General features: G+C 39.6%; 1 protein-coding gene across 5 annotated transcripts in view; it reads left to right on the top strand.

Annotated features, from left to right (window-relative positions):
* The window catches only part of Rbbp8 (RB binding protein 8, endonuclease), an 86,649-nt gene that overhangs the window by 6,458 nt on the left and 52,475 nt on the right, over nucleotides 1-27,716 (top strand). For 3 of the 5 annotated variants that reach the window (XM_076912991.1, XM_034518293.2, XM_076912988.1), the window contains 2 exons: nucleotides 17,687-17,893; nucleotides 26,254-26,296. In XM_076912991.1, coding sequence (XP_076769106.1) covers nucleotides 17,785-17,893; nucleotides 26,254-26,296 — 152 coding nt within the window. In that variant the 5' untranslated portion in view covers nucleotides 17,687-17,784. Of the gene's footprint in view, nucleotides 1-13,949; nucleotides 14,090-14,280; nucleotides 14,380-17,686; nucleotides 17,894-26,253; nucleotides 26,297-27,716 lie in introns of those variants that run through there. The other 2 variants (XM_034518292.2, XM_076912990.1) reach the window with 2 other exon arrangements.

Below are 27,716 nucleotides of genomic sequence, written 5' to 3'. Positions count from 1 at the left end.
AGGTTCTTAACTCCAGCACTGACTGAAATGCCTATTTATGTTCTTCTTAAATGTGAAACTAAGTTACATCAAATTTATAAGCCCTTTTTGGTCAGGCATGGTAGCACATATCTATAATCCCAGGAGGCTGAGGCTGGAAGATGCCATGTTCAAATTCAGCCTGGACTACATAGGAAGATCCTGTCTTGAAACTGACTAACTAAAAAGACTTTTCTGTGATATCTTATAATTTAAAGCTTTCTGAAGTAAAGTTATATGTAGGCCGCCAACCTTATGCGGCTGAATAAAACGGCACCGCAGAGTTGACACGGCTGACTAAAACAACGCTGCGCAGCTTCAACTCTGCGGGCCAAGGGCGCACATTTGTGCACGCCAGCCGCTCTGAGGCAGCAATCCAAGATGGCGCCTGCCTAGGCTCTGGTAGGAACTACCAGAGGCCTGCGCATGCGCAGTTCAATTTGGCTCCAGCCCCTCCCGAACAGGGCATGCAAATAAGGTACCACTAGGGTACCACGAACCTGACCAATCACCCCCTCCCGGGTGGGGTATGCTAATGAGTATGCTAATGAGGCATTGTAAATTGACCAATCGGACACCTCCATGCGCTTTGCCACGCCCAGGGCTGGGGGTATATAAGCAGCCTGTTCTGGGCATTCGAAGCAGTCTCTCCCAAGAAATCTAAAAGAGCGCTTCCACAATAAAGGCTGTTGAGAAGGATCCGGTTTGTCGCTTCTTCCTTGCTGGACAAGGGGGTGCGACAGTTATATGTTGGGGTTATAAATTAACATCTACATAATAATTTTTGGGTTAAAATTGAGACACTTTATTATGTTTTCAAAATATTTTTAAATTAAAAAATTGAGTTGGGTGAGTGAATGTGTGTACTTTGGCACTCGAAGTCTGAGGTCAGCCTAGAACAAAAATAAATTAGAGAACAGAAAACTAACAAGATGATTAAATAGTGTTTAAGAGAGAACTAGCTGAAAGCTTTCATATGGATTCTATCATTAAAAACTGCACGGCCCATGGGAAGACTACAAACAACAAAGAAACCCATGAGTCTTACAGATGGGGAGCTGAGGTGGAAGTCTTGGGTCTCCTTGCCTGTTAGTTTACACTAACAGTTATTTAGTCTTAAACCTTTGTGAAAAGATGAAACTTGTACCTGTGTTATTTTGGTGACTTACTTTAAGATTCAATAAGAGATATATATATATATATATATATATATATTACATTCAACAGGCTGACTGGAAGGAGTGAACAAGTCTGAGGAAAAACTGGGCATATGACAAGGATCAGGCCTGCTATGGCTACAAAGCAAGTCCTGATCTCAGAAAATCAAGTCAAACGACTATATGTGTGTGTGCGCGCGCACACACACACACACACACACACACACACACATGCATGCACACAAAGAGAAGTACATTTCTATTTTAACATTGTTCTTAAATTAATTTCCTACCAATATTAAATCACCTCTCAACTCATAGCAGTTCAGAATATTATTTTTTTTAATCTGTTTTTTTTAAAATTTGATTCAGGGTCTCATGTAGCTCAGATTGGTCTCAAACTCCATGCAGAAGATAGGTTTGAACTTCTGATCTCCTACTTCCACCTCCTGTGTGCTGAGATCATAGGCATATACCACAACACCAGACTCAGTACTGTAGGAAATTAAAAAAAAAAAATGCAATGCACCATTGTTCGTATTACATATGCAATAATCTACAGATAGTTTATGTTATGACTGTAGGTCTATGTGTGGATGAGAAGAAAACAGTCAAAACCACAAAGAAGCATTTCTCTTCTCTTTTTAATTATTTTATATTTCAAATTCTTTAAAACTTCTGACCTGTGATTTAAGACCCAAATATATTTTTGAGCAAAAGGGAGTCCCATTAATAATTAAACTAGAACACCAGATATTAACCAGGGCTATGACTATAAGCCAAGGCACATGGTATCCTTACACAAGAACCCTGTCCATTACAGCATCAGTGTCCTAAATAGCCCACAAACAAAGTCACTGAGGGCGTGCTACGTTAAAGCAGGATTTTGCTCCAAAATTTTATACTCTTGATTATAAGTAAGAAAAACTGAAAAAGTACCAGCTAAAACTCAAATCCGTCGTTACCTAGCCTGTGGGCATGCCAACAGGGCATGTTCTTGACTGCTAACTGATGTGCCTGCCCACTATATGCAGGTCCACCTCTGGATCCTAGGTTCTATAAAGAATGTGGCTGTGAAAGCCAGAGGAAGCCAGCCAGTAGCAGCTTCTTCAGTGGTCCCTGCCTCTGCTTCTGCGAGTTCCTTCCTTAGCTTCCTTCAATGATGAGCTGTGTTTTGGTTGTATACGCTAAATAGACCCTTTCCTTCCCAAGATGCATTTGGTCAGTTTTATCACAGTGAAAGAAGCAAATTAGAACAGAGATAAATATTAAATGTGTTTCTTTTTATAACCTTATTGAGGAATGCTTTAACAAACAGACTCTAAGTGCTGCTGACTTGCATTTACAGTTAGCCCTTCAGAATACCTTCTGTTTCTGTAACTGCAGATAAGTATTATTCCACTTTCTGACATAGTTGTAACACACACACACACACAACCACAATAAAGTATATTGACTAGATAAAAGTATCAAGACTTGTTTTTCAAGATTCCCAAAATAAACAAACCTTTTCAGTACTATAGTCTTGGAGATTGTGTTTCTGTTTCTCTGGCATCTGTCAGTTAAGTCCTGAGCTTCTTTCTCCTAAGTACCAGTGTTAGAAATGAGACCTAAAGCATGACTACTTAAAATTTCTTCAACTTCATAAACCTATAATGTAGTCATAAAGATGAAATATTGCCTAAATGACTACTACATTATAAGTAGATGTCCAGAAGAACTATCTGTCCCTGTACATGACACATTATTTTGAAAATAATAGATTAATAACATTCTTAAACCATTACCACATTTACATTTAGAAATAAACTGTGTAAGAACCTTCTTTAGTAAGCATATCTGTATGTTAGTTCCTGAACTGAGAAAGTCATATTCCAATAAAACTTGCCCATTACTAACATGAAATGAAGCTCAGTGAATGATTTTTAAAAACAAGTGAGGAAGGACTGGAGATATGGCTCAGAGGTTAAAAGCACTGACTGCTCTTCCAGAGGTCCTGAGTTCAATTCCCAGCAATCACATGGTGGCTCACAACCATCTGTAATGAGATCTGGTGCCCTCTTCTGCCCTATACAGAAAGCTGTATAAATAATAAATAAATCTTTAAAAACAAAAACAAACAAACAAATGGGGAGACTAGTACGATGATTCAGTTGGTAAAGGTGCCTGCTGCCAATTCTGATCCCGAGTACGATCCCCAGAGTACCCATATGGCACAGAGAACTGACTCCTGCTAGTTAGCTCTGATTACCACATGTACCCTGAGTCCCCAGATCAAATAAAGTAAACAAATAAATGCAAAAAATACACAAGAAAATGGCTAAAGAGGTGGCTTGGTCCATAATGTACTTTCTTTTTTTATTGGACATTCCATTTATTTACATTTCAGATGTCATCTCCTTTCCCATTATAATGTACTTTCTATCCAAGCATGAGGATCTAAGTTCAAATCCCCAGCACCCCAAAAACCCCAGTGGGTGGAGACAAGTAGATACCTGGGGTTTACTACCCAGCCAGCCTATCTCAATCAGTAAGTTCCAAGGCCACTGAGAGACCATGTCTCAAGAGATAAGATGGAGAAACTGGGGATGGCTCAGAGGTTAAGAGCACTGACTGTTCTTCCAGAGGTTCTGAGTTCAATTCCCAGCAACCACAAGATGGCTCACAAGGGATCCAATGCCTCTTCTAGTGTATCTGAAGGCAACTACAGTCTATTCATATACATAAAATAAATAAATCTGAAGGAAGGAAGGAAGGAAGGAAGGAAGGAAGGAAGGAAGGAAAGAAAGAAGGAAGGAAGGGAGGGACAAGGCCAGGCTTGATGACACCCTTTAATTCCAGCACATCTGACACAGAGACAAGTAGATCTCTGTAAGTCTAAAACCAGTGTGATCTACACGGCAATGCCAGGCCAGCCAAGGCTACATAGTGAAATCCTGTCTCAACAAAGCAAGCAAGCAAGCAAGTAGCTAACTAAAAGGAAGCACGGCTGAGGAAGACACTTGATATTGACCTGGCCTCCACATGCACATACACACATATGCCTGTATATGCACATGAACATATCCAACACTAACAGGTACATACATCACAGATGCAACAATAATACACACACACACACACACACAAAGATCAAACAAGTTAAATTATATTAAAATAAAAACAAATGCAGTCAGGTACAGCAGCTCATGCTTATGATCCTGGCACTGGGAAGGCTGAGGTAGAAAGATTATCTCAACAAGACAGAGTAAGACCCTGTCTTAAAACATTTAAATAGTTTCTGAAGGAAAACTAAGAAAATTTATTCCAGTATAGCTATAAATACACATTTAACCAAACTTAGCAAAACTTCTAGCCAGGTATGATGACACACATATGTAATCCAGGCTAAAAGGCAGGGATTAAAAGTAATATGTAATGTATTGTGTTTATGTATTCATAATGGTATGAGGGATCAAACCTAGGACCCTGTGCGTGCTAAGTAAACATTCTATCAATGAGCTGCATTCCTTAGGTATGGAATGCATTTTTCTTTCTTGAGAAAGGGTTTGTTATGTAGCTGAGGCTAGCTAGAACTTTGTACAAAGCCAGGCTAATTTCCAACTTGCAGCAATCATGCCTCAACCTTCTAAGTACTGGGATTACAGATTTACAAGCATCAGCTGCCTTAACGTTTAATGCCTGCTGTAAGTACTTACGGAATACCAAAAGCACTGTCAACAGAATTACAAGAATATCTAAGGCACTATCAACATAAAAACATTGATGCTGACATGACTTGTGGATGCTAAATATATCTTTTGAAGTTTGAAATAATTATAAAATCACTAAAACTGACTGAAACTTTGGCACTTTTTTCCATTCTCTCCCCCCCTCCTCCTCCTCCTTCCCCTCTCTCTCTCTCTCTCTCTCTCTCTCTCTCTCTCTCTCTCTCTCTCTCCCTCTCTCTCTCTCTCTCATCAAGACAGGGTCTCACTATGTAACTCTGATTTTTTTTCCTGGAACTCAGTATGTAGACCAGGCTGGCCTTGAACCCAGAGATGCACCTGCCTCAGCCTCCTGAGTCCTGGGATTAAAGGTGTGCACCACTATGCCTGGCTGAACTTCATTTGGAACAGAATTGTTAACAGATGTATTGTCCACCCACAAATACCACCTACCAATAACTATAAACAATTCTTTAAAATTATATCAAGTGCTCATATAACTTGGTCCAATTATTTCTAGTTAATATATTTTTATCTTAAAGTCCTATTGCCTTTTGTCTCTCCAATAACTTTTGGGTTGATTTTCACATAATGCTGACTACAAATATGACAGCTCCCTCCAATTTTCTAATATTACATGTTTATGTTGGAAGTAATGATTTTTTGTAAATTCCTATAATGGATTTAATCACTGGCTTAACTTTTGAGCCAGGAGATACAGGTTCTCACTTAATGGTATGGAAGAGGAAGACAATATGAGGGGGAGGAGATTAAAGAAAACTGAGGAATTCCAGATGCAAATAGGGGACAATGAGATTCAGATACTGTACCCTACTCCTAGCTCCATCTTGGATCTTTATATGAATCAGAAAATCTCATCTGTTTCTTTAACACTAATTTGTTCATTATATAAAATAGGCCTATATAGAAAACAGTAATCACTAAACACAAGGCCTTAAGCACATGAAACTTAGCTGGGCTGAACTGAGATGAGCCATTTAGATAAGAGACACATTAGTCTTCAAAAACTTTGTATGAAAGCAGGGTGTAGTGTCACTGGCCTATAATCCCAAAATGTGGGAGATGGAGGCAGATTTCTAGGAGTTTGAGGCTGGCCTGAGTTAGTATGAGATGCTGCCGAAGGAAGGAAGGAAGGAAGGAAGGAAGAAAGGAAGGAAGAAAGGAAGGAAGGTAGGTTGGTTCTTAGCATAAAGAAAAAGAATATAAAAACCTCAGGTGGTTATTTGTTTTTGGTATATATGGCGTGTGTGTGTGTGTAAGACATGTGAGTACAAGCACCGGTATGGAGTGAAAAATTAACTTTCAGGAGTTGGTCCTGGCCTTCCTGTCTTGCTTTGCTGCTGTGTTCACCAGGATAGCCAGTTCTTGAGTTTGTCTCTGCCTCTCATTGTCTTAAATTCTGGGATTACAGATGTGTGCTACTACGTCCAGATTTTTATGTGGGTTCTGGGGATCAAAACTAGGTCATCAAGCTTGCAGGACAATTATTTTTACCTATGAACCATATCCTTGACTTCTCACTACTTTTTAACTGATTACAAGTTAAGGTAATTATTTTAAGCACATTAGGTTGAATAAAATACGTCGCTAATCCTACCTTTTTGTTTGTTTTTATGTTTTGTTTTGTTTCTGAACAGGGTCTGGCTATGTAGATCTGGCTAGTCTGGAGCATGCTATAGAGCAGGCTAGCCTCAAACTCAGAGATCTACTTGCCTCTACCTACTAAATGCTGAAATTACAAACATGACTCACAACACCCAACCACATTTTGCTATTTTTTTCAATGTGGCTATTAGAAAAATTTATTTTATATCTGTGATGTTGAGATAGCACAATGCTAAGACTCTCTGGCAAGAACTAGGGTAATAGGCGACTTGAAGAAAGCATCCTCTGGTATTTAGAAGCTCACAACATTGCTGGAAAAGACAATAGCTTTATGAAAATAATTAAAATATAGTAAGTAACATTACTGTACTGATAACGATCAGTGTTGAGACAGGTGAATGAGGATGGCCTCTGTGGAAAACGGGGTGAAGAGAAGTGTCAGCTCAGTTGAATGGAAGCAGCAATACCTAAACTAAGTCTTAACGGCAAGGTGGAAATGGGAGCAAATGAATGGATAAACCAAGTCGAAAGGAAGAAGAGCTCTGTCCTGCCTACAAAGGAGGTGAAGATGTGAGGTGGAGTGGAGAGGATGAAAGGCTCCATGACACTATGTAGAGAATCCCATTCTAACCTCCAGGCCGCGCAGCAGTCAATGCAGGGTTTTCAAGCAGTGGTAAAATCAGAAATACTGGTTTTAGATTTTAGGCAAGTGTACAGACTCTTATATAGTGTACACTCTTATTATAGTGGACAAGACAGCAGAGGTAAGAAATGGTCTAAAATTGGGCAAAAAAAAAGTCTGAGAGAAAGCACTAAGCAAATCCTATTTAGGAGCTAATATCAATAGACTTGTGTAGGTGACTTGTCCTGACCATGTGGGAAGGTGTTTGGAATTTTTGGATCTAAGGTGGTAGGAAGAGCCTGGCCTGTTTGGAGGTTAATGGAATCTGATGATTTTTAAACAACTGTCCCTCCTTGGAAGGAGGGACTAAAGGATATCTGATACCAAACACTAGTGGGGATGAGGCTACTGGAAACCTAGACCAAAGCAGATGCAAAGAAGGTGGTGAAGAGCAGACCTGGTGGAGCTTACACCTGTCATCTCTGCACTGAGAGATGAGGTAAGAGGCCAGCCTGGACTTTAATGAGTTCCAGAACAGTCTGTGGTATAGTGTAAGGTGCTGCACCCTTAAGAAAGGAAGAAAGGAAGGAAGGAAGGGAGGAAGGGAGGGAGGGGGACAGGAGGAAGAGAAGGATGGAGAAAGGGAAGGAGGGAGGGATGGAAAAAAGAAAAATTGTCTTACTTAATCTGGACAAGTTTTTAGCTGAGAATGAACTACTGAACAGAAAAAGCTTGAATAACACACTGAGGGTTTGGAAGACAGCAAAGGAAACAGAAGGAGCCAAACAAAGGCGATTTGAAAGATTAACCAATGCCTCCCATGAGATTTAAAACCCTGTAATTTTACTGTCATTACTCTAATCTGACATGTGATTTCCCTTTATATTACTCAGTTATCTAGCTGTGGGAATCAAGTATACACAAGAATTTTATTTTTAAAATGGTGAGAGCTACATGATTTGAAAGCTACATGAGTCCCTAAATTCTAAAAATCCTATAGTTGTATCGCAGAATAAAACACAAGAAGTTTAAACTGACTAAATACACACAGCGAAGAATTTACCATTTTAACTATTTCATCACAGAGCTTTTAAACTGAGCGTCTGGATGCAGCGACTGTGTTGAAGGCATTCTGAGACTGCGCTCACAGTCCTGACTGAGACAGCTCTATGTGTGGGACCCCAATTTGGACAGAACCACCTTTATTCTGCCATCACAGTACAATATACAAATACAGATGCTCCTTATTTTAAAATAGTGCCATGTTCCCACAAACCAAGATGAATTAAAAATATTTTAAATCACAATACCTTTAACAAGGCTGGGAATGTAGCTCAGTAATAAAACACTTTTGGCGTATAAATAAGGCTACGCACACTCACCAAAATAAAAATCAACAAGAAAAAGCTGCCATCTGAGCTTGGCCCCACAGTACCTGTGTGTCTGGGGGTGGCAGCTTGATGGGGATGCCCAGCATTACAACAGAATCCTGTTGAGTTATCACTAGGCCCAAAAAAAGGTCAAAAGTCAAAATTCTCAAGTTTGGTTTCTACTGAGCACATACCACTTTCACACCAGAGTAAGAGGAAAAATACATAAATATACAAAATTTCTAAACCATGAGTTATTGGGGAGGGAGCTGTATTATAAAGAGCTCAAAGTAACTGCTTTGCTAAGTATGCTTTCTCAGGAAATACTTGGAATTTTATAATTTATTCCCACGGTAGTTCTTTGGATTCTTTCTTGAGGCAAATATCTAGGATTATGTTCTCCATTTCCACAATTAAAATAAACATTATAAAATCTCATAAAAGTGGTGGCATACCCTTGTGTAAGTGGTGGTATACCCTTGTGTATGTGGTGGTATACCCTTGTGTATGTGGTGGTATACCCTTGTAATCCTGGTGCTTGAGAGGCAGAAAGCCAGATGACCAAGATTTCATGGTCATCTTCCACTACCCAGTGAATTACAGGCCAGTATGTCCAACAGAGTGAGCTTGGACTACATAGTAAACCCTGCTTCATGAAACAAATGGAAACAAAAAAAAAAAAAAAAAAAAAAAAAAAGAAAAGAGAAGAAAAGAAAAACAAAAGGAAAGATAATCTAAGTTTTGTTTTGTTCTTTGTTTTTGTTTGTTTTGAGACAAGGTTTCATGTAGGTAGGCCTGGAACTGCAGGTGTAGCTAAAGCTGATCCTGAACTCCTAACTCCCTGAACACTAGGACTTGAAAACTGTGCCAGCATGCCTAGCTTAATATTTTTTAATGTATCCAAAAGTTTCCACACACAGGAAAAATGGGAGTCAATCAAGGGACTCCCAATTCACTAATCAACCAGAATCCTACTTAGGTTAGTTTGGGGAGATTAAAAGTCAACAAGGAAGCCAGTGTGGTGGGCCACATCTTTAGTCCTAACATTTGGGAGACAGAGACAGTCTCTGAGTTCAAGGCTAACCTGGCCTACAGAGTGAATACCAGGACACCCAGGGCCATAGAGTAAGACTCTGTCTCAAAGAAAAAAAAAAAAAAAAAAAAAAAAAGCTAGAGAGATGGGTTAGCATAAAGAATACTTACTGCTTTTACAGAGGACCTAGGTTTGGTTCTCAGCACATACATCAAGAGGCTAACAACCACCTGGAACTCCAGTTCTGGAGGATCTGATGCCCTCTTCTGACCTCCAAGGACACCTGGCATACACACAGTGCACATAACATGCCCCCAAAGCACTCATATATACACGTGGTCTTTTTGGTTTTGTTTTTTTAAAGAAGTGAACAAGTCGTAGTTATTGACCTGAATAAATTTACATGCCTAAGGTGAGAAAAACTAAATAAAGCTGTATTGTAAGACAAGAGGCACATGGTGCTAGAAGAAAAACTAAGTATCTACTGTGATAAAATAAAAAGATGACTGGCAAAGAGGGATGGGGTTTGGTGAGAAATCCAGGACCAGAGGGACAGCAAGGTCTGGGAGCACCTTCAACAGAAGGCTAGTGCAGGGAGAACAGAAAATGCAAAAGGGCCTTGACAGTGACAGGAAGCCCTGAAGGGACTTAAGCAGCAGAATGACATTATCAGATTTAATTCACAGCTGCTGTGCAAAAGTGCTCTGGAAGTGAGCATATCTCAAAAGGGAATTTCAATTTATCTTTTAAAAAAGCACTAGGTTCTTAAATTTAACTACGTAGACTCTGTGTGCTGGGATTAAAGGCATGTGCCACCACACTCCATTTAAAGTTTAATTTTAAAGTATTTACTTTTGTTTTTGGAGATTAAGCCTTTAATTCTATTATTCAATTATTTAAAATTACTCCTATGTCACAGTATTTGTCTCAAGAATACTAATAATAGCCAGCTTTTATTTATTTTTTATTTATATTTGAACACTATCTTAACTGGCTTTTATATACTCATTTAATCTTTATACCCTGTGAAGTTTGCACTACTATCCTCATTTTTGTTTTTTTGTTTTTTTTTTTTTTTCCCGAGACAGGGTTTCTCTGTGTAGTCCTGGCTGTCCTGGAACTCACTCTGTAGACCAGGCTGGCCTCAAACTCAGAAATCCGCCTGTCTCTGCCTCCCAAGTGCTGGGATTAAAGGCGTGCGCCACCACCGCCCGGCTTACTATCCTCATTTTACAGGCAGGGAAAGTGTGATAGAAGTTAGTCAGTCAGGAAGTGAGAGCAGGATTCAAATTCAGTTTTCTTCAAATTCTATATCTTAATGCTTAAGCAACACACACACATAGTAAGTATATGCACCAATTGACAAAAGATGCTCAATTTTTCCTAAGTGTCAGAGACTAGGAAGGTCTAGATAGGTGACTGTGTGTGTGAAATGGAGAATAAACTGGTAGTTTTAGAGACTGACAGTGCATGCCTGTAATCCCACTGCTTTGTAGGCAGTGTACAAACTGAGGACATGACTGCTCCATGGTCTGGTCAAGAGGAAGATTTTTATTGTAGCTACGAGAGAAAACAGCTACAGGCATCTAAGAGTCCAGAGCAGAGAGAAGGTGGGCTAAACAGACTGGGTACAGGCAGAGCTATTTGGCACAAAGAGGAGGATAGGATAGAGAAAAGAGAAAACATAGTGAGAGAAGCAGGGGAGAGAGAGGGAGGGAGAGGGGGAGGGGGAGGGAAGTGGGGGGTGGAAGGCTTTGAAATGTATGCTATGTTACTTAAGACTTTAAAGGAACCTGGAGGCCAGCATGAGCTTATTGATATGTAATAGGCGCCGCAGGTGGCCATAAGTCCCTTCAGCCAGAGGCAAGGGAAATGACTCTTGGGGTAGAGTGGAACCACCTCCACAAGTTCCTGAGGAATACTGGTTTTATCTAACTGCCAGAGATCCTCCTATATCCAGGTTGAGGTCATTTCTGGATATTTGGACTGCCTTTTCCAGTTTGTTGGTGTATCATTTGGACCTGACAGGAAGGAATGTCAGGAGTTCAAGGCCAACCTCAGCTACAAAGTAAGCTTGAGGCCAGCCTAGGTTGCAAGTGACCTGTCTTAGCAACAAACAAAAATAAGTGATCATGGTAGATTACCTTCATCATGATCAATGATGAAGGTAAAGGGATGGATTTAGGAGATGAGTTCATAGGTATGACTGACAGTATTTGGTGACAGGTTTGATAGGATACTTAGAGGAGTTTTCAAGGGTTCTGATTTATACAACTGGGTTACATACAGAGATGTGTTTGAGTTTTGGTTAAAGCAGGGTCTGGCTATGTAGTCTAGGCTGGTGCTAGGCTTGCGGCAATTGTCCTAGTTCAGGTTCCAGGATGCCCAAGGTCTAGGATCATAGGTGTGTACCACAATAATCATAGCTTCAAAAATACCTTTTACAAAGATTTATTTTGTATTTATGTGTATGTGTTCTGTGAATTTATGTTCATGCAGGTGCACTCAGAATTCTGAATCCTGGAACTAATACTGCAGCCAATTGTGAATTGCCTAATGTGGGTGCTGAGACCAGAACCTGGGTCCTCCCTAACAGCATTAAGTGTTCTCTTAACAACTGAGCCATCCTCTCTCCAGGCCCTCAAACAGCTTTTCTTTAGAAAACTATTCTCTTCTTAAGTATTCGATTAAATGACAAACTGATCATGGGCGCTACCCATCTATACTCAAACTTGCAATTTCTACTAGAAACTATACAAGTCCTATTATGCAGGTTTTAGTACATAACTTTGTGATAGAGTGTTTCCTAGAGGAAAAATATAACCTAATTTTCATTAAGTCTTATAAAATTGAGAAGGGGCTGGAGAGATGATTCAGTAATTAAGAACACTGGCTACTTTTGCAGAGGACCAGGTTCTGTTCTCAGTGTCCACATGTGGCTCACAACCATCTATCGATCCAGTTCTAGAGGACCCAATGCCCTTTTCTAGCCTCCCTAGGTACCAGGCATGCATGTGGGATGCATACATATGTAGGCAAATACCCATACACAGAAAATAATATTAAAATCCTTAAAAAGATAAAACTGGGAAACTAATGTAACAGTAATGAATACCTGGTAGCCCCTTAGAGCTTCCAACTTTTGTATGGCAGTGGTAAGATAAATCCCCTGGAATGTGTCATCCCAAAGAGTAAGTAAAGTATCCCTTAAGAAGAGTAGAAAACTGCCTTCTAGGCTGGCCTTAAATTGGCCAGTCTTACAGCTGCTTTTGCCCTCTCAGTGGTGGGATTATAGGCTTGAGTCACCACGTCCAGCACTACTCAACTTTTACAATCTGTCCCCAGGTCTTCTAGAGCACAGAAGTATCACAGAAAATTAATGACTGGTTTAACACGAGACTGGGATTCTATTTACTTCCCTTCTAGAACCTGTTGTTTATATTCTAATTGGCTCTTTTCCCTACTGACTTTGAACCTTAAAATAAACCGCAGAAAATTCTGATTTTAAAAAAAATTGCAGAAGGGCTAGGAATGTGGCTCAGTTGACAGAGTGCTTACCTAGCGTGGGCAAGTCCTGGGTTAGATGCCCAGCACTGCAAAAAAATAAAATAAAATAAAAAAAATAAAAATAAATAAACTGACCTGGTGTGGTGGATGCCACATGTCTATGATTATCACAGTATAATACCAGCATTCAGAAGATGGAAACAGGAATTCAAGACCATGCACAGTGAAGCTGAAGCCCACGGCCTGTTATTAAATAATTCTAGACATTTTAAGGTTTTTACTCTGCATTTGCCAGAAACTCGTCATTTAACTTTTAGCAGCATCCTTCTGAGTTGTGGCGTTGCCGCCCAGGCCCCTCGGGTGCCCATTACTAAACTGTAGGCAACGGCTATAAAACCAAGGCTGAGCCTATCCATCCCCACAAGCCTTCCTCCATCTCTAGGTGTGGTACAGCTCAGGCCTGCCAGGAAACGTGCAGGAGTCACAGAACAGTCCAGGCTGACTTTCGCCGACCCAAGGGCTCGCACGCAGTCAACTTCTCAACAGGTGGACTGTTTTCCAGGAACCTCCAGGAACGCCGCCGCTGCCGGAGCCCGCCCGGCTCTGCGGGCCTCTCCGGACGCCCCTGTCTCACGCACTTCCCACCCACAAACCCGCTCAGCCGCCGCCCCGCGGCGGGGGAAAAAGGGGCGTGGCGCCACGGGAACTCCCGCGTGACGTCACGAGAAGCCGGAGGCCTCCCGGGCCGGGCGGGGCCGCCTCCGGCCTGCCCTCGGGAGGTTCTGGCCGTCCTCTCCGTGGGTTCGGCCGCCTGGGAAGGAGGGGACGCGGCGAGAGGTGGGCAGTGGCGAGCGGCGGGGCCTTCCCGGCCCGGAGGACGGCGCTCTCGTCCTTGAGATCCCGAGGGCTCTGCAGGGAGGCTCGGAAGCTGTGAGGAAAAGGACTCGCCTTCTTCCTACCCGGCGTGCTGGTCGGAACAGCTACTTCCGGCCGGACGCCGCGCTTTCGCTGAGGCTCCGGCGGCTGAGACGCGTGAGGCACCCGCCGAGGTAGGCTGGGCCGGGGCCGGGCCCGGGCCGGAGGACGCGGGCCGGGCTCAAGTTCCACGCCGAATGCCGGGCTCCCGGGCTCTCCGAGGACGCGCCCCTCAGCGCCGAGCCCGCCCCGCGCATGCGCCAAGTGCGCAGCGCGCTTTTGGCGTAGTGTTTGAAGCGTCTTCCGTCTGACCCGGGGAGCGCTGGGAGCCCGAGGGGCGTCTGAGGCTGATGGGGACCGGCTTGAAGTGAGGGCCGCCGCGGCCAGTCTGCGTTTTGCTTGTGAGAGGGACGCTGAATGTTCTGTGCGTTTCCCTTGTGTGGCGTGACGGTCTGGTCTTACCGAGCATCTTCAGCGTGGAGGTTTGCGATGCTGAGGATACACGGAAAAGGATCTCACTAGCCTTTGTGTCCACAGGGACCCGAGAGACAAGATGAGCGTTGTGAGAGAAGGGCTCAGTGCGCAGTGAATAACGGTTCAGAGCAAAAACGGTTGGCTGCAAAGTGCTGAGCGAGCACACTAGACGGAAAGGATGCTGTGAACCGAAATTTGCAAACTTAGTCTTGATAGTCGAAATGTAGCTGTTTTCAAAGCACTTGAACAGCCATGGTGGCTCTTGCAGATGCAAGCAGATCTTTCAGAGTTCAAGGCCAGCTTGGTCTACATACCGAGTTCCAGGTCAGCCAGAGATAGTGAGACCTGTTTCAAAGCAACAAAAGCTCTGGATGATTTTATGTACTTCGTCATTGATGCATTTTTCTAAAGGATACTTAGATTACACTGCTAGTTTTAACTTAGCTTTAAGTTTTTCATTAAAGTAATTAAACCTTTAAACTTTTCTTCCTTTTTTTGAGGGGGGTTTGGGTGGGTAGGGTGAAGGGTTTTGGTTTTCAAGACAAGGTTTATCTGTGTAGCCCTAGCTGTCCTGGAACTCGCATCATAGACCAGGCTGAGATTGAATTCAGAGTGCGCTACCACTGCCTGGCATGCATATTTATTTATTTATTGCTACAGAGAAGTATAGTTTGGGGTTCAAATCTTAGCCCCGCAGTAGCCATGCCCTACCTGTATTACCTAGAGCAGGTCACTTACTCTGTTATAACTGTGTGCCCAACTCTAAACTGAGCTAATAATTGTACCTCTTTGCAGAGCTCTGATATGGCTAATAAAAGTATATTTCATATGCTGTCATACATAACTAAATGCAGTCTCTTATTGGCCATAGTGTATCTTTTATGGCTAAGTAGTTACACACTTAACTAAGGCTTGTGAAGTAAAATTGTATTAGCTCTCATCTTACGTTTAGAAAGTAATATGAAGTGAATGTTCATGAGGCAGAGACATTAGCAGAATTATTCCCCTCATATATGCATTTATCACTCAGCTTCAATAATTGTTTCATCTCTCCACCCACACCGGTTTTCAAGGCAATCCTAGATTATGTTATCTCATAACATTCCTGTAACAGACAAAGCCTTTTAATGGAAAAAAGAAAAATGGGGTTGGAGATGTATCTCAGTGGTTCTCACCTAGCATGCCTGGATTCTTTTCCGGGAACCATGAGAAACAATTTTTTTAAAAAAGTTTAAATAGTCATATCACTCTTGTATCCAAGAGGATTAACAGCAACTTGCTGTACCCAAGAAAATTAATAAGATTATTTAAAATCTATTTATACTCAATTTTTGCTGATTCTTTTAAGAACCCCTAACTGCAGTGTTTGTAACACTTAGTAAATGTGTGTATTATTTCTGTAGTGCTTTACCTAGAACCAAGTCTTTGTACTACATATATGTATCTCACATGTATGCCTGGTACCCAAGGAGGCTAGAAGAGGGTATCAGGTCAGAGTCCCTAGAACTGGAGTTGTAGAAGATTGTGAAGACTTGAAGTTTGGTCCTTTGAAAAAGCAGCCAATGCTCTTAAACACTAAGCCACTTCTCTGGCCCCAGAAGTTGTTTTGTGTTTCTACAGAAACATCCCAGGCTGGCCTCAAACTCTGTGTAGCTGGAAAATAGGGCATGGCCTTGAACTCTGGATCCTCCCGCCTCTGCATAAGTGCTAGGATTATAGCCATTCACGTCTGTGCTCAGTTTGTGGGTGCTGGGGATGGAACGCAGAGCCTCATGAGTGTTAGATACACACTTCACCAACTGAGCCTCATCTCCAGACTCTGTATGTCCTGCTCCTTCTCTGTTCCTTCCTTCCTCTTCTGCCTCCTCCCATCATTTTTCTATGTAGTCTAGGTTGGCCTTTAGCTTGCAGCAGTCGCACTCAGCCTCCCTAGTGCTGATTCAGGCATGAGTCACCATGCCCAACATGTTACTTTTGTAATGGCTAATTAATGGTTTCAGTTAAGAAAACATTTTAAAATATGTATTAAATCACTTGAGTTTCTTAATAGACTGTTACTTCTCTTCAGGGGCCACATAAGTTTTAAAGTTAATCGTCAATTGTTACTATGAAAGAGTCACAACATCTTTACCCCAATAGCTTTGTACCTCTGAATAGACAGTGTGTTCTTGGAGCTTTGCTGCATGTGTATTTTGCTGACTTGTTCTCAGAAATAGACATGATTCTCTCATGTGTTAATATGTCATCTACCTGGCTTTATAACATGTATATGTGAATGACTGTAAAGTCAGTAATACTTGAGAATGTTTTCTGGTGTCTGGTTCAGTATAATGTTGTGTTTTACATCACTCCAAAACTTAAGGCAGTAAGATTTTTCTTTTTTAAGTGCATGGGATTGAGCCCTAGGCTTTGTACTTGCTTGTCAAGCACTCCTCTCATGAGCTACATTCTCATGTACATTAGTACATTTATTTATTTACCATGTGAGTGGGCATATGCGCCCATACCACTGAATCACATGCCACAGTACACACGTGGAAGTCAGAAGCCACCTTGTTGGAGTCAGTTTGTCCCCTCCTTCCCCTTCCAAGGATCAAACTCAAGTTGTCAGGCTTAGTGGCTTTTACTTGCCGATCCATCTTGTAGGTCTTTCTATTCCTTTCCCCCTTTCCCCCCTTTCTTTTAAAAGATAGGGTCTTCTTATATAGCCCAGGCTGACCTTGAACTTGGGATCCCGCTGCCTCCACTTCTGGAGTGCCGGGATTATATATGTGCCAGCATAGTAAATCTTACAAGAGCAAATGACTTCTGACTATGGATGACTGTAAACCTTTCAATATTATTAGAGCCCCTTTTACTTTAATATGATTTAGGTAATTACTCCTTCTTGGGTGGAAAAATTGAGAACCTGCCTGAAAATTTACCTATATGAAGGTGAAATAACTGAAATCATAGTTTTCTCCCTCTTCTCCCTCCCTCCTGTCCCCCCTCTGTAATACAGGGTCTCTTTGTGTAGCTCTCACTGACTTTGAATTCACAGAGATCCACCTGCCTCCACCTCCCAAGTTCTGAGTCTAGAGGAGTGCACTGTGCCCTGCCCTGACCATTGCCTACTTTCCAGCTTCTGTCAAATTCTCTGAGTGATTGTAAACATGTAAGGAAAGCCCGAGAATAGTTGGACTTGTGCTTTCATCCTGATTTCAGATTACATAAAGGTGTGTGCAAAAAAAGTGACATATTGCAATCTGTCATTTCAGGTATTTCAATAATCCAAAGACAACGTCACACCTATGTGAGGACATAAGAAAGGTCAGGGAAACATCAGCAAGTAGAAGTGTGAAGCCTGGTAAGCAAGATGAGCATTTCAGGAAGCAGCTGTGGAAGCCCTAATTCTGCAGATGTGTCCAATGACTTCAAGGAACTCTGGACAAAACTGAAAGAATATCATGATAAGGAAGTACAAGGTACAGTCTTTGTTTCAATACTTGAGACTATAATAGTAGAAACCAGTTTTGATTAGTTTATATATTTTTACATAGAAATAATAACATTTAGGGGCAAATGTTCCAGCTTTAAAGGGCATTTACTATTGTGATGCTTTATGATTTGTTTTATTGATGAATTGTTACATTGTAACTATAACTACTACAGAATATATGGGGAGTATTGTTTTTTACATTTATGTGTATGTGTGTGAGCCTGCATGAGTATTTACGTACAATGTGTGTTCAGGAGGCCGTGGAGGCCAAAAGAGGCTATCAGAATCTGTGGAACCAGAGTTAGCGGCAGTGAGCCACAGTGTGGGTACTAGGAGCTGAACTTTGGTTCTCTGCAAGAGTATAAATGCTCATAACTGCTGAATCATCTCTCTAGCCTCTAGAACATAATTCTCATATAACTTGTCGTAGTTAACTTGTGGAACTATGCTTTATGGTGCTAAAAACAGAATTTATTGACTGCAGACTTAGATTTCAATTCTAATTTCATCTTCCTGCTGGTTTTGTAATCATAGCTGTTATATAGTCTTTAATGTTTTTTCCTATTATTACTTGCAGGATTATGTAGAGTTATAAAAGTGCTATTGAAGTAGTGTGACAAACCTTTCAGGAGCTGTTTGCTGCTAAACATTCGTATACAAAAGTGAACGACAGTTTACTTTCAAAGTTTCTGTAGGTGCCAGAGATAGTCATGTACAGTATAGTCAAATAAGAGCTATAAACAATTTATATAAAGTACAGTGAGTGCACAGAAGATTAGTAGTCCTAGTTACAATGAGTATATAAATATTTGTGTGAAAAGATATCTTAGAGACTGAGGATGTAGCTCTGTTAACAGAATGGCTGCCTGGCTTGTACAAAGCCTTAGGTTAAATTCCCCCAGTACCACACAAACCAGATGTTATGGCACTCACCTGTAATCTCAGCTCTTGGGAGGAGAGGCAGGACGATCAGAAATTCAAGGTTTTTCTCAGATCTTTAATGTATGATAGATTTTCTTCATGTATGAGAAATGTTTCCTATTGCAAGTTTGTTTGTTTGGTTTGGTTTTGGTTTTTTTTGGTGGTGATGCTGAGGTGCCTAGGCCTCACATATGTTGACTGAGTACTCTCCCAGTAAATGACAACTCCCAACCTTATGAATATTTTTTGATTGCCTACTGCACCCATGTGTTTTATATAATGGTGCCCTACAGCTCTAACATCATACCATAATGCCATTACAGTGTGGCCCACTTGAATCAGTTTAATGTTTAATTGTGGGGAGGTATTGAATCTTTCCCATGGTAAATTTAGTTTCTTGTAAAACCTTATGATAATAGCACCAGTTGAGTCTGACTATGAACTTCAAAATACCTTTGCAAGTCTTAGTGTACATAGAGGTACTTAATCACAAGACATATTTTGAGTGTTTGCTGTGTATTATGTTTAGGAAGATACAGGAAGAACCAATATATGTTTGGATTTTCTTTCCGAGCAGGCTTTCCAGTTGGGTACATCTAGACAATTCAGTTGGTAGGAGAGTGAGGAAGATGGAACTTCCTGAGAAGAATCTAGAAATGGAACAAATTAGAGAGAAAAACTTTATTTATTTTTTTTTCTAAATAGAGTTCTAGACAGTTGAATGGATGTGTGTCCAAGTGGAGCTGTGAGCTGGTCAGTGAGCCATAGTGCTATGGAAGCAGACAGGCTTAGGTGAGCAGTGTGTACATGCCAAGAAGATTCTCGCCAGTCCTGTTCAACAGGCTGTCCTGGAACTCATTCTGTAGACCAGGCTGGCCTTGAACTCAGAAAATTTCCTGCCTCTGCCTCCTAAGTGCTGAGATTAAAGGCCTGAGGCCAGTATGCCTGGCTAGGATTATCTCCTGAATGCCAATCTTGATGGTTGTAGGTAGATTCAAATAGAGCCATACTGAGAAAGAGGCATGAGTTCCAGCGGTCAAGTCTCTAAGTTATAGCTTTAACTACAAGTGCTAAAGATCCATCCTCTTTATCTCACTTGAATAGAGATGGTAACTGAACAAGTTGTTTAACTTTGTACTGCTTCAGATGCCTCATGATATGAAAGTATCTACCTCTGATTGCATTATTTAACTGAGTGGAGTGTTCGGAAGAATGTCTGCACACAGTAAGCAATATATGTTAGTTATCACTATCATTCTGAAGGAGCAACTATATTTTATAAATGTCTGCTGCAGATACCTGACAGTGGGGTGCTGGAAAAAACTTTTAACCTAAGTCTCATATTGAGTAATTTTATTTATAAAGCATTATTTATTTATTGGGAATGTCAGTGCCATGGTGGTTGTGTAGAAGTAGAAGACAACTTTCGTGAGTGAGTTCTTTTTCTTCTTTCTATGGGTCCAGGGGATCAAATGTAGGTTATCAGGCTGCAAGCCTGAGCTAGATAGCTCCTACTACTCTTGTCTTGTCTTGTCTTGTCTTGTCTGTCTGTCTGTCTGTCTTTCTTTTTATTGGTTTTTTGAGACGGGGTTTCTCTGTGTAGTCCTGGCTGTCCTGGAACTCACTCTGTAGACCAGGCTGCCCTTGAACTCAGAAATCCACCTGCCTCTGCCTCCCAAGTGTTAGGATTAAAGGTGTGGGCCGCTATCACCACCACAATCAAGCTCCTATTCTCTTGTTAAAGACAGGATCTAGGCCTGTCCCAAATTTCCTTTGTAACCCAGGCTGATCATGAACATGGAATATTTCAGCTTTCTATAATTGTTTTTCAGAAAGATTTTATAATTTTTAGTGAATGAGTCCTTTCTCTCCTGAGCATTTTAGTTACATGTTGTATCAGATAGGCAGAGCAGGTATTACTTAGTTCAAGCTGATTTTGACCTTGCTGTGTAGTTGAGGGTAGACTTGAACTCCTGCCTCCCGGAGTGCTGGTATTACAGGTGTACACAGCCATGCCCTGCAGGTGTCAGCCTTATTCCTATCACTGTCTAGGAGTTCTTACATATAAGGCAGATAGATTACGTGAGGTCAAAGGACAGCTTTGGGAGTTGGCTCTCTTCTTCCCTCATGTGAATTTGAGGGACTGGACTCTGTCAGATTGGCAGCACCTGTACTTCCTGAGCCATCTTGGCCTGTCCAATCCTTGCTCTTTCTAATTTAAATATTTTATTATAACAAGAGAAAGTTGACTAACATACCAGTTTAAGTGTGTTATATATTTTGACAGGTTTTTTTCTTTACGTTCTTCTGTAAACAGGGACTTCATGAGACCGCTATTTTATGATGAAGTAACATTAAGAAAATATATATTTCTTGAGAGCAAAACAATGTTTCGGGTTTTTTTGTTTGTTTGTTTTTTGTTTTGGGGGGTTTTTTTTGTTTGTTTTTTCAAGACAGGGTTTCTCTGTGTAGCCCTGCTGTCCTGGAACTCACTCTGTAGACCAGGCTGGCCTCCAATTCAGAAATCTGCCTGCCTCTGCCTCCCAAGTGCTTTTATTTTTCTCATGAGACTTGGGCAGAGACAAACAGGACTGATGGAGCGGGATTCGAACAGGCAGACAGAGGGAGCACAGAGGGCCCATGCCCTCTGCAGGTGGCCGCCTTAGCCGCTGCACCACCACAAAACAATGTTTCTTATAAAATCTGACAAATACTACATTGTAGATAGCTCACCCTTATTTTATAGTAGGTGATTATTTTATATTATGCAATCCTTGTTGCTGCTCTTTAATGGGCTTCATGGTCGCAGGAATATTGGTATGCTATAAAAAGCATTAAGAGGGTATGGTATAACAAGCAGACTTGTTTTCTGTTTATAGATTTTTTTTGAAAGTCTTAAATAATTGTGTTTTTTGTTTATTTGTTTAAGACAGAGTTTCACTGTGTAGCCCAACTGGCCTAGAAATTGCTGTGTAACCCAGGCAGGCCTCAGACTCAAGATCTTCCTGCCTCAGCCTCAGTCTTGGATTACAGGCACCTATCACCATGTTTAGCATAGTAAACTACTATTGTAGAAAACTGATGTCATTTAAAAATTTAGTTTGGGTTACTGAATATTTCCAAAACGAAAGAAAGCTTTTGTATTACTAGTCCTTTGTCAATGAGTTTCACATAGTTCCCTAATAAAACTAGATCCTCTGACTATGTAATAGCATCAAAGGCATGCCTGGAAGGCACTTACTTTTTAAAAAGATGATGGGGGATCTACTTAGAAAAACCAATACAAGAGGCTGTTTGCAAGACATCAAACATAGACTTGTCTGGACAGTGCAGGTTTTGAAGTCTATATAGGAATCAAATTTGACTCATTACTTTTTAAAGCTTTGAGTGAGTAAAAGACAAAGGAGAATGTTAGGAAGAGTAAGTAGTACTTGAGGTGCATGACTTTATATAGACAGCCAAGGAAGTTTACACATAAGAAATTACATGCATCTGTATACCCTGCTGCATATGGATAGCATTTGGGGTTTCTTGTTGGCTTCATTTGACCAAAACATAATAAAACAACAGCAGTGATCTGTAGAACAGTGTGTACATTGATCATGATATAATAAGCTACATGCATTTCTTTTAAAACTAAAAATAAATGGCCTCCCATCTTATGATGAAAATCAGCAGGTCGCAAGCTGCATTGTTTGCAGGGGGATGATTGTGGAGATAACGTGTCACTAAGCTTTTAATTCTGTCCTGTCATCATTGTTCATCCTAGTGTCTGAGTTGTCAGTGAGAGTAGAAAGCTTTCAATGCTTTGATTTCAGAATAACAGGTTTTAATAGAAATTTCAGAATTCTTTAAAACTCAAGTCCCAAGAGTATATTTTGATAGGATCTTTATTTTTTAAAAATCTCAGTATTGGACTTATTATTATTTTTTAATTTAATCTTTTATTTATTTACTTATTATTAAAAGCACAAGTAATAAAGTAGAATTTAGAATATTCGTTTTTTGTAGTGTTTACTGTCCACACTAGATTCTACTACCACATCTCAGCTAATATAAAGTTCTATATTTCATAAACCTAGACCAGTTTTATAGGAAACTAGGCTTTTTGGGGCAGGGCATATAATTGCAACTGCTTTAAGGAAATGTAGAGGCTCTTAACATGACAGGATGTCTATACCTTAAATCTGGGTTGTGTTTGTTTGTTTTGTTACAGTTGTTTATTGTTCTACTTGTTCTTACATGTTTCATCAACATTACAAAAAGTATTTACATAAGCATTACATACATACACATACATACACACATAAATACATACGACTTAAGTACTACAAAATTAGCAGTTTTGGCTCATAGTACTAGTGCCTAGTAAGAACTCTCTAAGTAGTTATCACATTTTATTTTATTATTTGCATTTATAACTACTATAAATTCAGTGAAATTCACAACAATTAGTTTATCTGTTTTGAAATAAATATTAGACAAAGTGCATATATATTAAGTATAGCTGATTTTATAAATACAGTTTTTAGTTTAGAATAGAAATGATTTATTGTATAGTTAGAGAGATAGGACTATTTTGGTAAAGTCAAATTACTTGATCTTTACATGAAGCTGTGCTTAAATGGTTTTTATCTGGATAAAGAACAAAAACAAGAATTAATAGCATTGCTTACTGTTTATACATCATAAATTGAACTAACTCTTCTCTCATTTATGAACTTTTAAACTTGTTTAGTATAATATAACAACATATACTTGCCCTTGAGTTCCTCCAAAATTCATAGAATGAATAAGTGTATGATTAATTGGTGTCCTATAGTGCTTAGTCTTTTGAGCACTGTTTCCTCAATAGGTTCTCAGGTTGCCAGTGTTGTGATCCCAAATACTTTGTTGAACAGACTACCTGTTCATACAGGAGCTACATTGTTGTATAGCCTCATTCCTTCCGATGGGTGTGGAGCAGGATTAAAGCACACTTTATAGGGGTTCTGATTGTAGATTCCTAATTGACTTGATGAATAGCAAATGCTAAAATTTAAACACATGCATACGCACATACAAACCTGTTTTGGGGCTGATGTACGTGACAGAACAGATGCCTCACAGGTGTTGAATGCTTATAAGATAAAAGGGTAGTCTTTCCATATTTCCTAAGAATTTTCTTTTGAAGTTTATGTGGATTTTCCACTTCATTGTTTCTTTTCTACAAAATAAAGAATCTTTATTTCATGGCCAGAACCCATTTCATCTTTGGCTACTTTTCACTTGCAGAAGACGACCTGAGTTTTAGAAGTCAGCCAAAATTAAAAATGAGAAAATCTGTCAGCAAGTAAAATTCCCCACATTTGGGAAGAAGAGACAAAAGTTGGTGACTGTAGCTTCATTCTAATGTGGGTCATAGTTCTTAGTTCTGCAGGAGTGCTACTTTGCTGAGCACTTTCAAGGTCTTTTGAGTTTGTCACCATTACCCAATGGGAAGAAAGTATATGGCTTAGGAATTTGGCAGCTGTGAAGGATTTTTTCTTTTAAACCAAATCATACCAATTTACTTTGATCAGTTATATAACACAAGCCTTCCTTTTTCATTATCTTGCAAATATTTTAAAAGCAAATCACTTTTTTATTATTGCTTTTTATTTCAAGTTAATTATAGACTCACATGTAATCGTAAGAAAGAATGCAAAGACATCTCATGTACTCTTTTTGTAGGTTTTCCTACTGGTAATGTATTGTCATTTTTTTGTTTGCTTTTTTTTTTTTTTTTTTTTTTTTTAGATAGGAACACACTCTGTACCTCAAGTTGGCCTTAACCTCATGGTAAACTTCTTGCCTGCGTGTATGCATGTGTTTCATGTGCATGTCTGGTGCCCAGGAAGGTCAAAAGAGGACATCAGATTCCTTGGAACTGGGGTTATAGTGGTTGTGAACCACCATGTGGATACTGGGACTCAAACCCTGTTCCTCTGAAGAGCAGCCACTATTCTAACTGCCTGAACCATTTCTCCAGTCTGGGAGATCCAACTTTTAAAAAGAGAAAGGAAGTGAAACTCTTAGAGAACTTTAACAATTTCTAGGCAATTTATTTTTAAAGTGATTATGATAGTTGTAGTTGAAGAAATTACAGAATGTTATAATATGAACTTAACTAGGAATCAAGGTCCTTTTACTCTTTTTTATTAATTAATTTGCAGAGGATGAAGAGAAAAGCCATATTCAACTAGAAAATTTCAACTAATTTGACTTGTTTTTGAGGTAGACTCAACTATGTAGCTCAGGATGGTCTCAAACTTGTGAGCATCCTGCTTCAGCCTTCTAAGTACTGATATTACAGGCATGTACCACAGTGTCCAGTTCAGTGTATGTTTCAAGAGAGTTTTGAAGATTGTAAAGATTGTTCAATATACTCCAGATAGTTTGGTTTGTTAAACAGACTATTATTCCATCAAATGGTACCATAGGTGGGTAGGTAGGTAGGTAGGTAGATAGATAGATGATAAATAGATCTTAGATGAGATAGATAGATAGATAGATAGATAGATAGATAGATAGGACTTCTCTACTTTAAATATTTTTGTATTGCTTAACATTGAATACTTATTATGTATTTCTACATAGGTTAAAACCCAAGAAATCAGATACTAATGAGAACAACTTTTAATATATTGCTAAGTTGTTTTCCAAAGACTATACTAGTTTCTTGTATCTTCAGAAAAGTATGGTTTTATAGTTTTACAATCCCTTCATTTTTATAATTAGTAATTGACTATTTGGTTTGCATTTATATTTAGTTGCTAGTAGTGTTGTAGGCTGTGTTTCATGCTTGCTTAGTGGTTATTTTTCTATTAGTTACTACCATGAGAATTAGAAATACCCTATTACTTTTATTCCTATTTTCCTTTGCTGTTTTCTTTGTATCGGTCTTGATTAAAATTGAAAAGTACATGTGTCTAGAGTTAAAAATCCTAGTGTCCTTTCTTAAGTACTTTTCTATAAGCAACTTTGTTTCTAATCTGGAACTTCCTGCCACAATCTAGCTTAATCTCCAGAGACTTGAGCCTACATAGGCACTATTACTGTTAGCAAATATATAGGCTGTGTCAGAACGCAGACCTGAGTTTATAGGGAACTGGTAATTATATGTTTGCTCTCACTATTAGAAAGGAAATAACTCACTTTTAATCTACTTGGCTGTCATATAATAGACTAAAAGCAATAATGTTGCAGATTTACTTTTGTAGCCTGAGGGTATAAGTAAGGGGAATATACTGTACATCAAATGGGACTTGGTTTGTTATTCAGAAGCTAGAGTCTAAATCTGCTTAATAGTGTAGCATTTGCCTCATAAAGGAATTTAGATAACTGCTTTAGAATTGGTACAGTGTGTAACAAAATACTGTGCTTTTTTTCCTTGTTACTTTGCAGGTTTACAAATAAAAGTAACCAAACTGAAAAAGGAACGGATTTTGTAAGTATCAGTATGTAATGCCAGTGATTATTTATTAATTGATACTGATAGCCAGTCTCATTAAAAAAAAAAAAAAACCTTATGTCTTACTTAAAAATGAATTAGCTTTGAGATAATTGTGTTTTTTAATATTTTAAACTAAAAATGAATAACTGATTTTTAAGTACAGACTTAGTTAACATGTATATGTATATTTTACTATTTGCTATAATATAAAATTATCTTTTCATAGACTATTTAGTGAAATGAAAGCTGTTTGTGTTTATCATTCCTTTGTCTGAGATATTAATTCTTGGTACTCAAAGTATTATAAAGGGGAGAGAAGAATAATTGTGAGATTTCTAAACTTGTAAGAAATGGAAAAGATCAACTTCTTTCCTCAAAACTACTAAATATTGATGAAATGATTTATCTTAGCAAAAGGTAAGCTGGCAAAATGGCTGTTAAATGGGGAACTGAAAGTGTTGCTGCAGTCTGACTGTCACCACCTCGCAAAGTAGCCAGGAGAAGTCATGAGTAGGGCAGCTTCTGGAGCATGATGTTCCTCATATAACACAAATTTTATTTTTTATGGGTCATAACACTTCATAAACTGACCCCCTGCTCTCCAAAAAAAGCATAATGGTGGTAGCACACACCTTTAATCCCAGCACTTAGGAAGCAGAGGCAGGAGGATCTCTTGAGGTGGAGGCCAGCCTAGATTACAGAGTGAGTTCTGCTGTGGTGGTGGTGGCGCACGCCTTTAATCCCAGCATTTGGGAGGCAGAGGCAGGCGGATTTCTAAGTTCGTGGCCAGCCTGCTCTACAGAGTGAGTTCCAGGACAGCCAGGGCTACACAGAGAAACCCTGTCTTGAAAAACAAAAACAGAGTGAGTAGTTCTAAGACAGAGAAACCCTGTCTTGAACCCTCCCCTTTTTCCTCAAGAAAGAATTTCATAAACTGTCCAACCTTTTAATGGACTTTAATACTAATGGTATTGCCTTTATGAATCGTATACATATATTATGTGCATATAATGAATTATATTTGTGACCTCAGAAAAATTTTATGTGTAAGTTCTCCCTATGATATACATTACTCCAAAGCTAATTTTATTGAATGAGACAAAAAATAGAATTATTTTCTTAATATGTAAAATTCACTTTTCATCCACTTTAAATGTAACAGGAATCTGTTTTATTTAAGAATAAATAGACTTTGCTGCTAGTTTTTTTTGAGCTACTTGCATTTTAAAATTCTGAACTACACTTAAATGCTGTGATTTTCAGCCTCATTTTTGTCTGTGTTAATATCCTTTATAAATGTCACTGTTACTTTTTCTTTTTCTTTTGTTTTTCTTTTTTGAAACAGGGTTTCTCTGGAGCCCTGGCTGTCCTGGAACTCACTTTGAAAACTAGGCTCACCTGGAATTCACAGAAA

The sequence above is a fragment of the Arvicanthis niloticus genome, chromosome 14 (genome assembly GCF_011762505.2).
Source record: "Arvicanthis niloticus isolate mArvNil1 chromosome 14, mArvNil1.pat.X, whole genome shotgun sequence".
NCBI classification, from domain to species: Eukaryota; Metazoa; Chordata; class Mammalia; order Rodentia; family Muridae; genus Arvicanthis; species Arvicanthis niloticus.
This window is presented reverse-complemented; position numbering and strand designations above follow the sequence as displayed.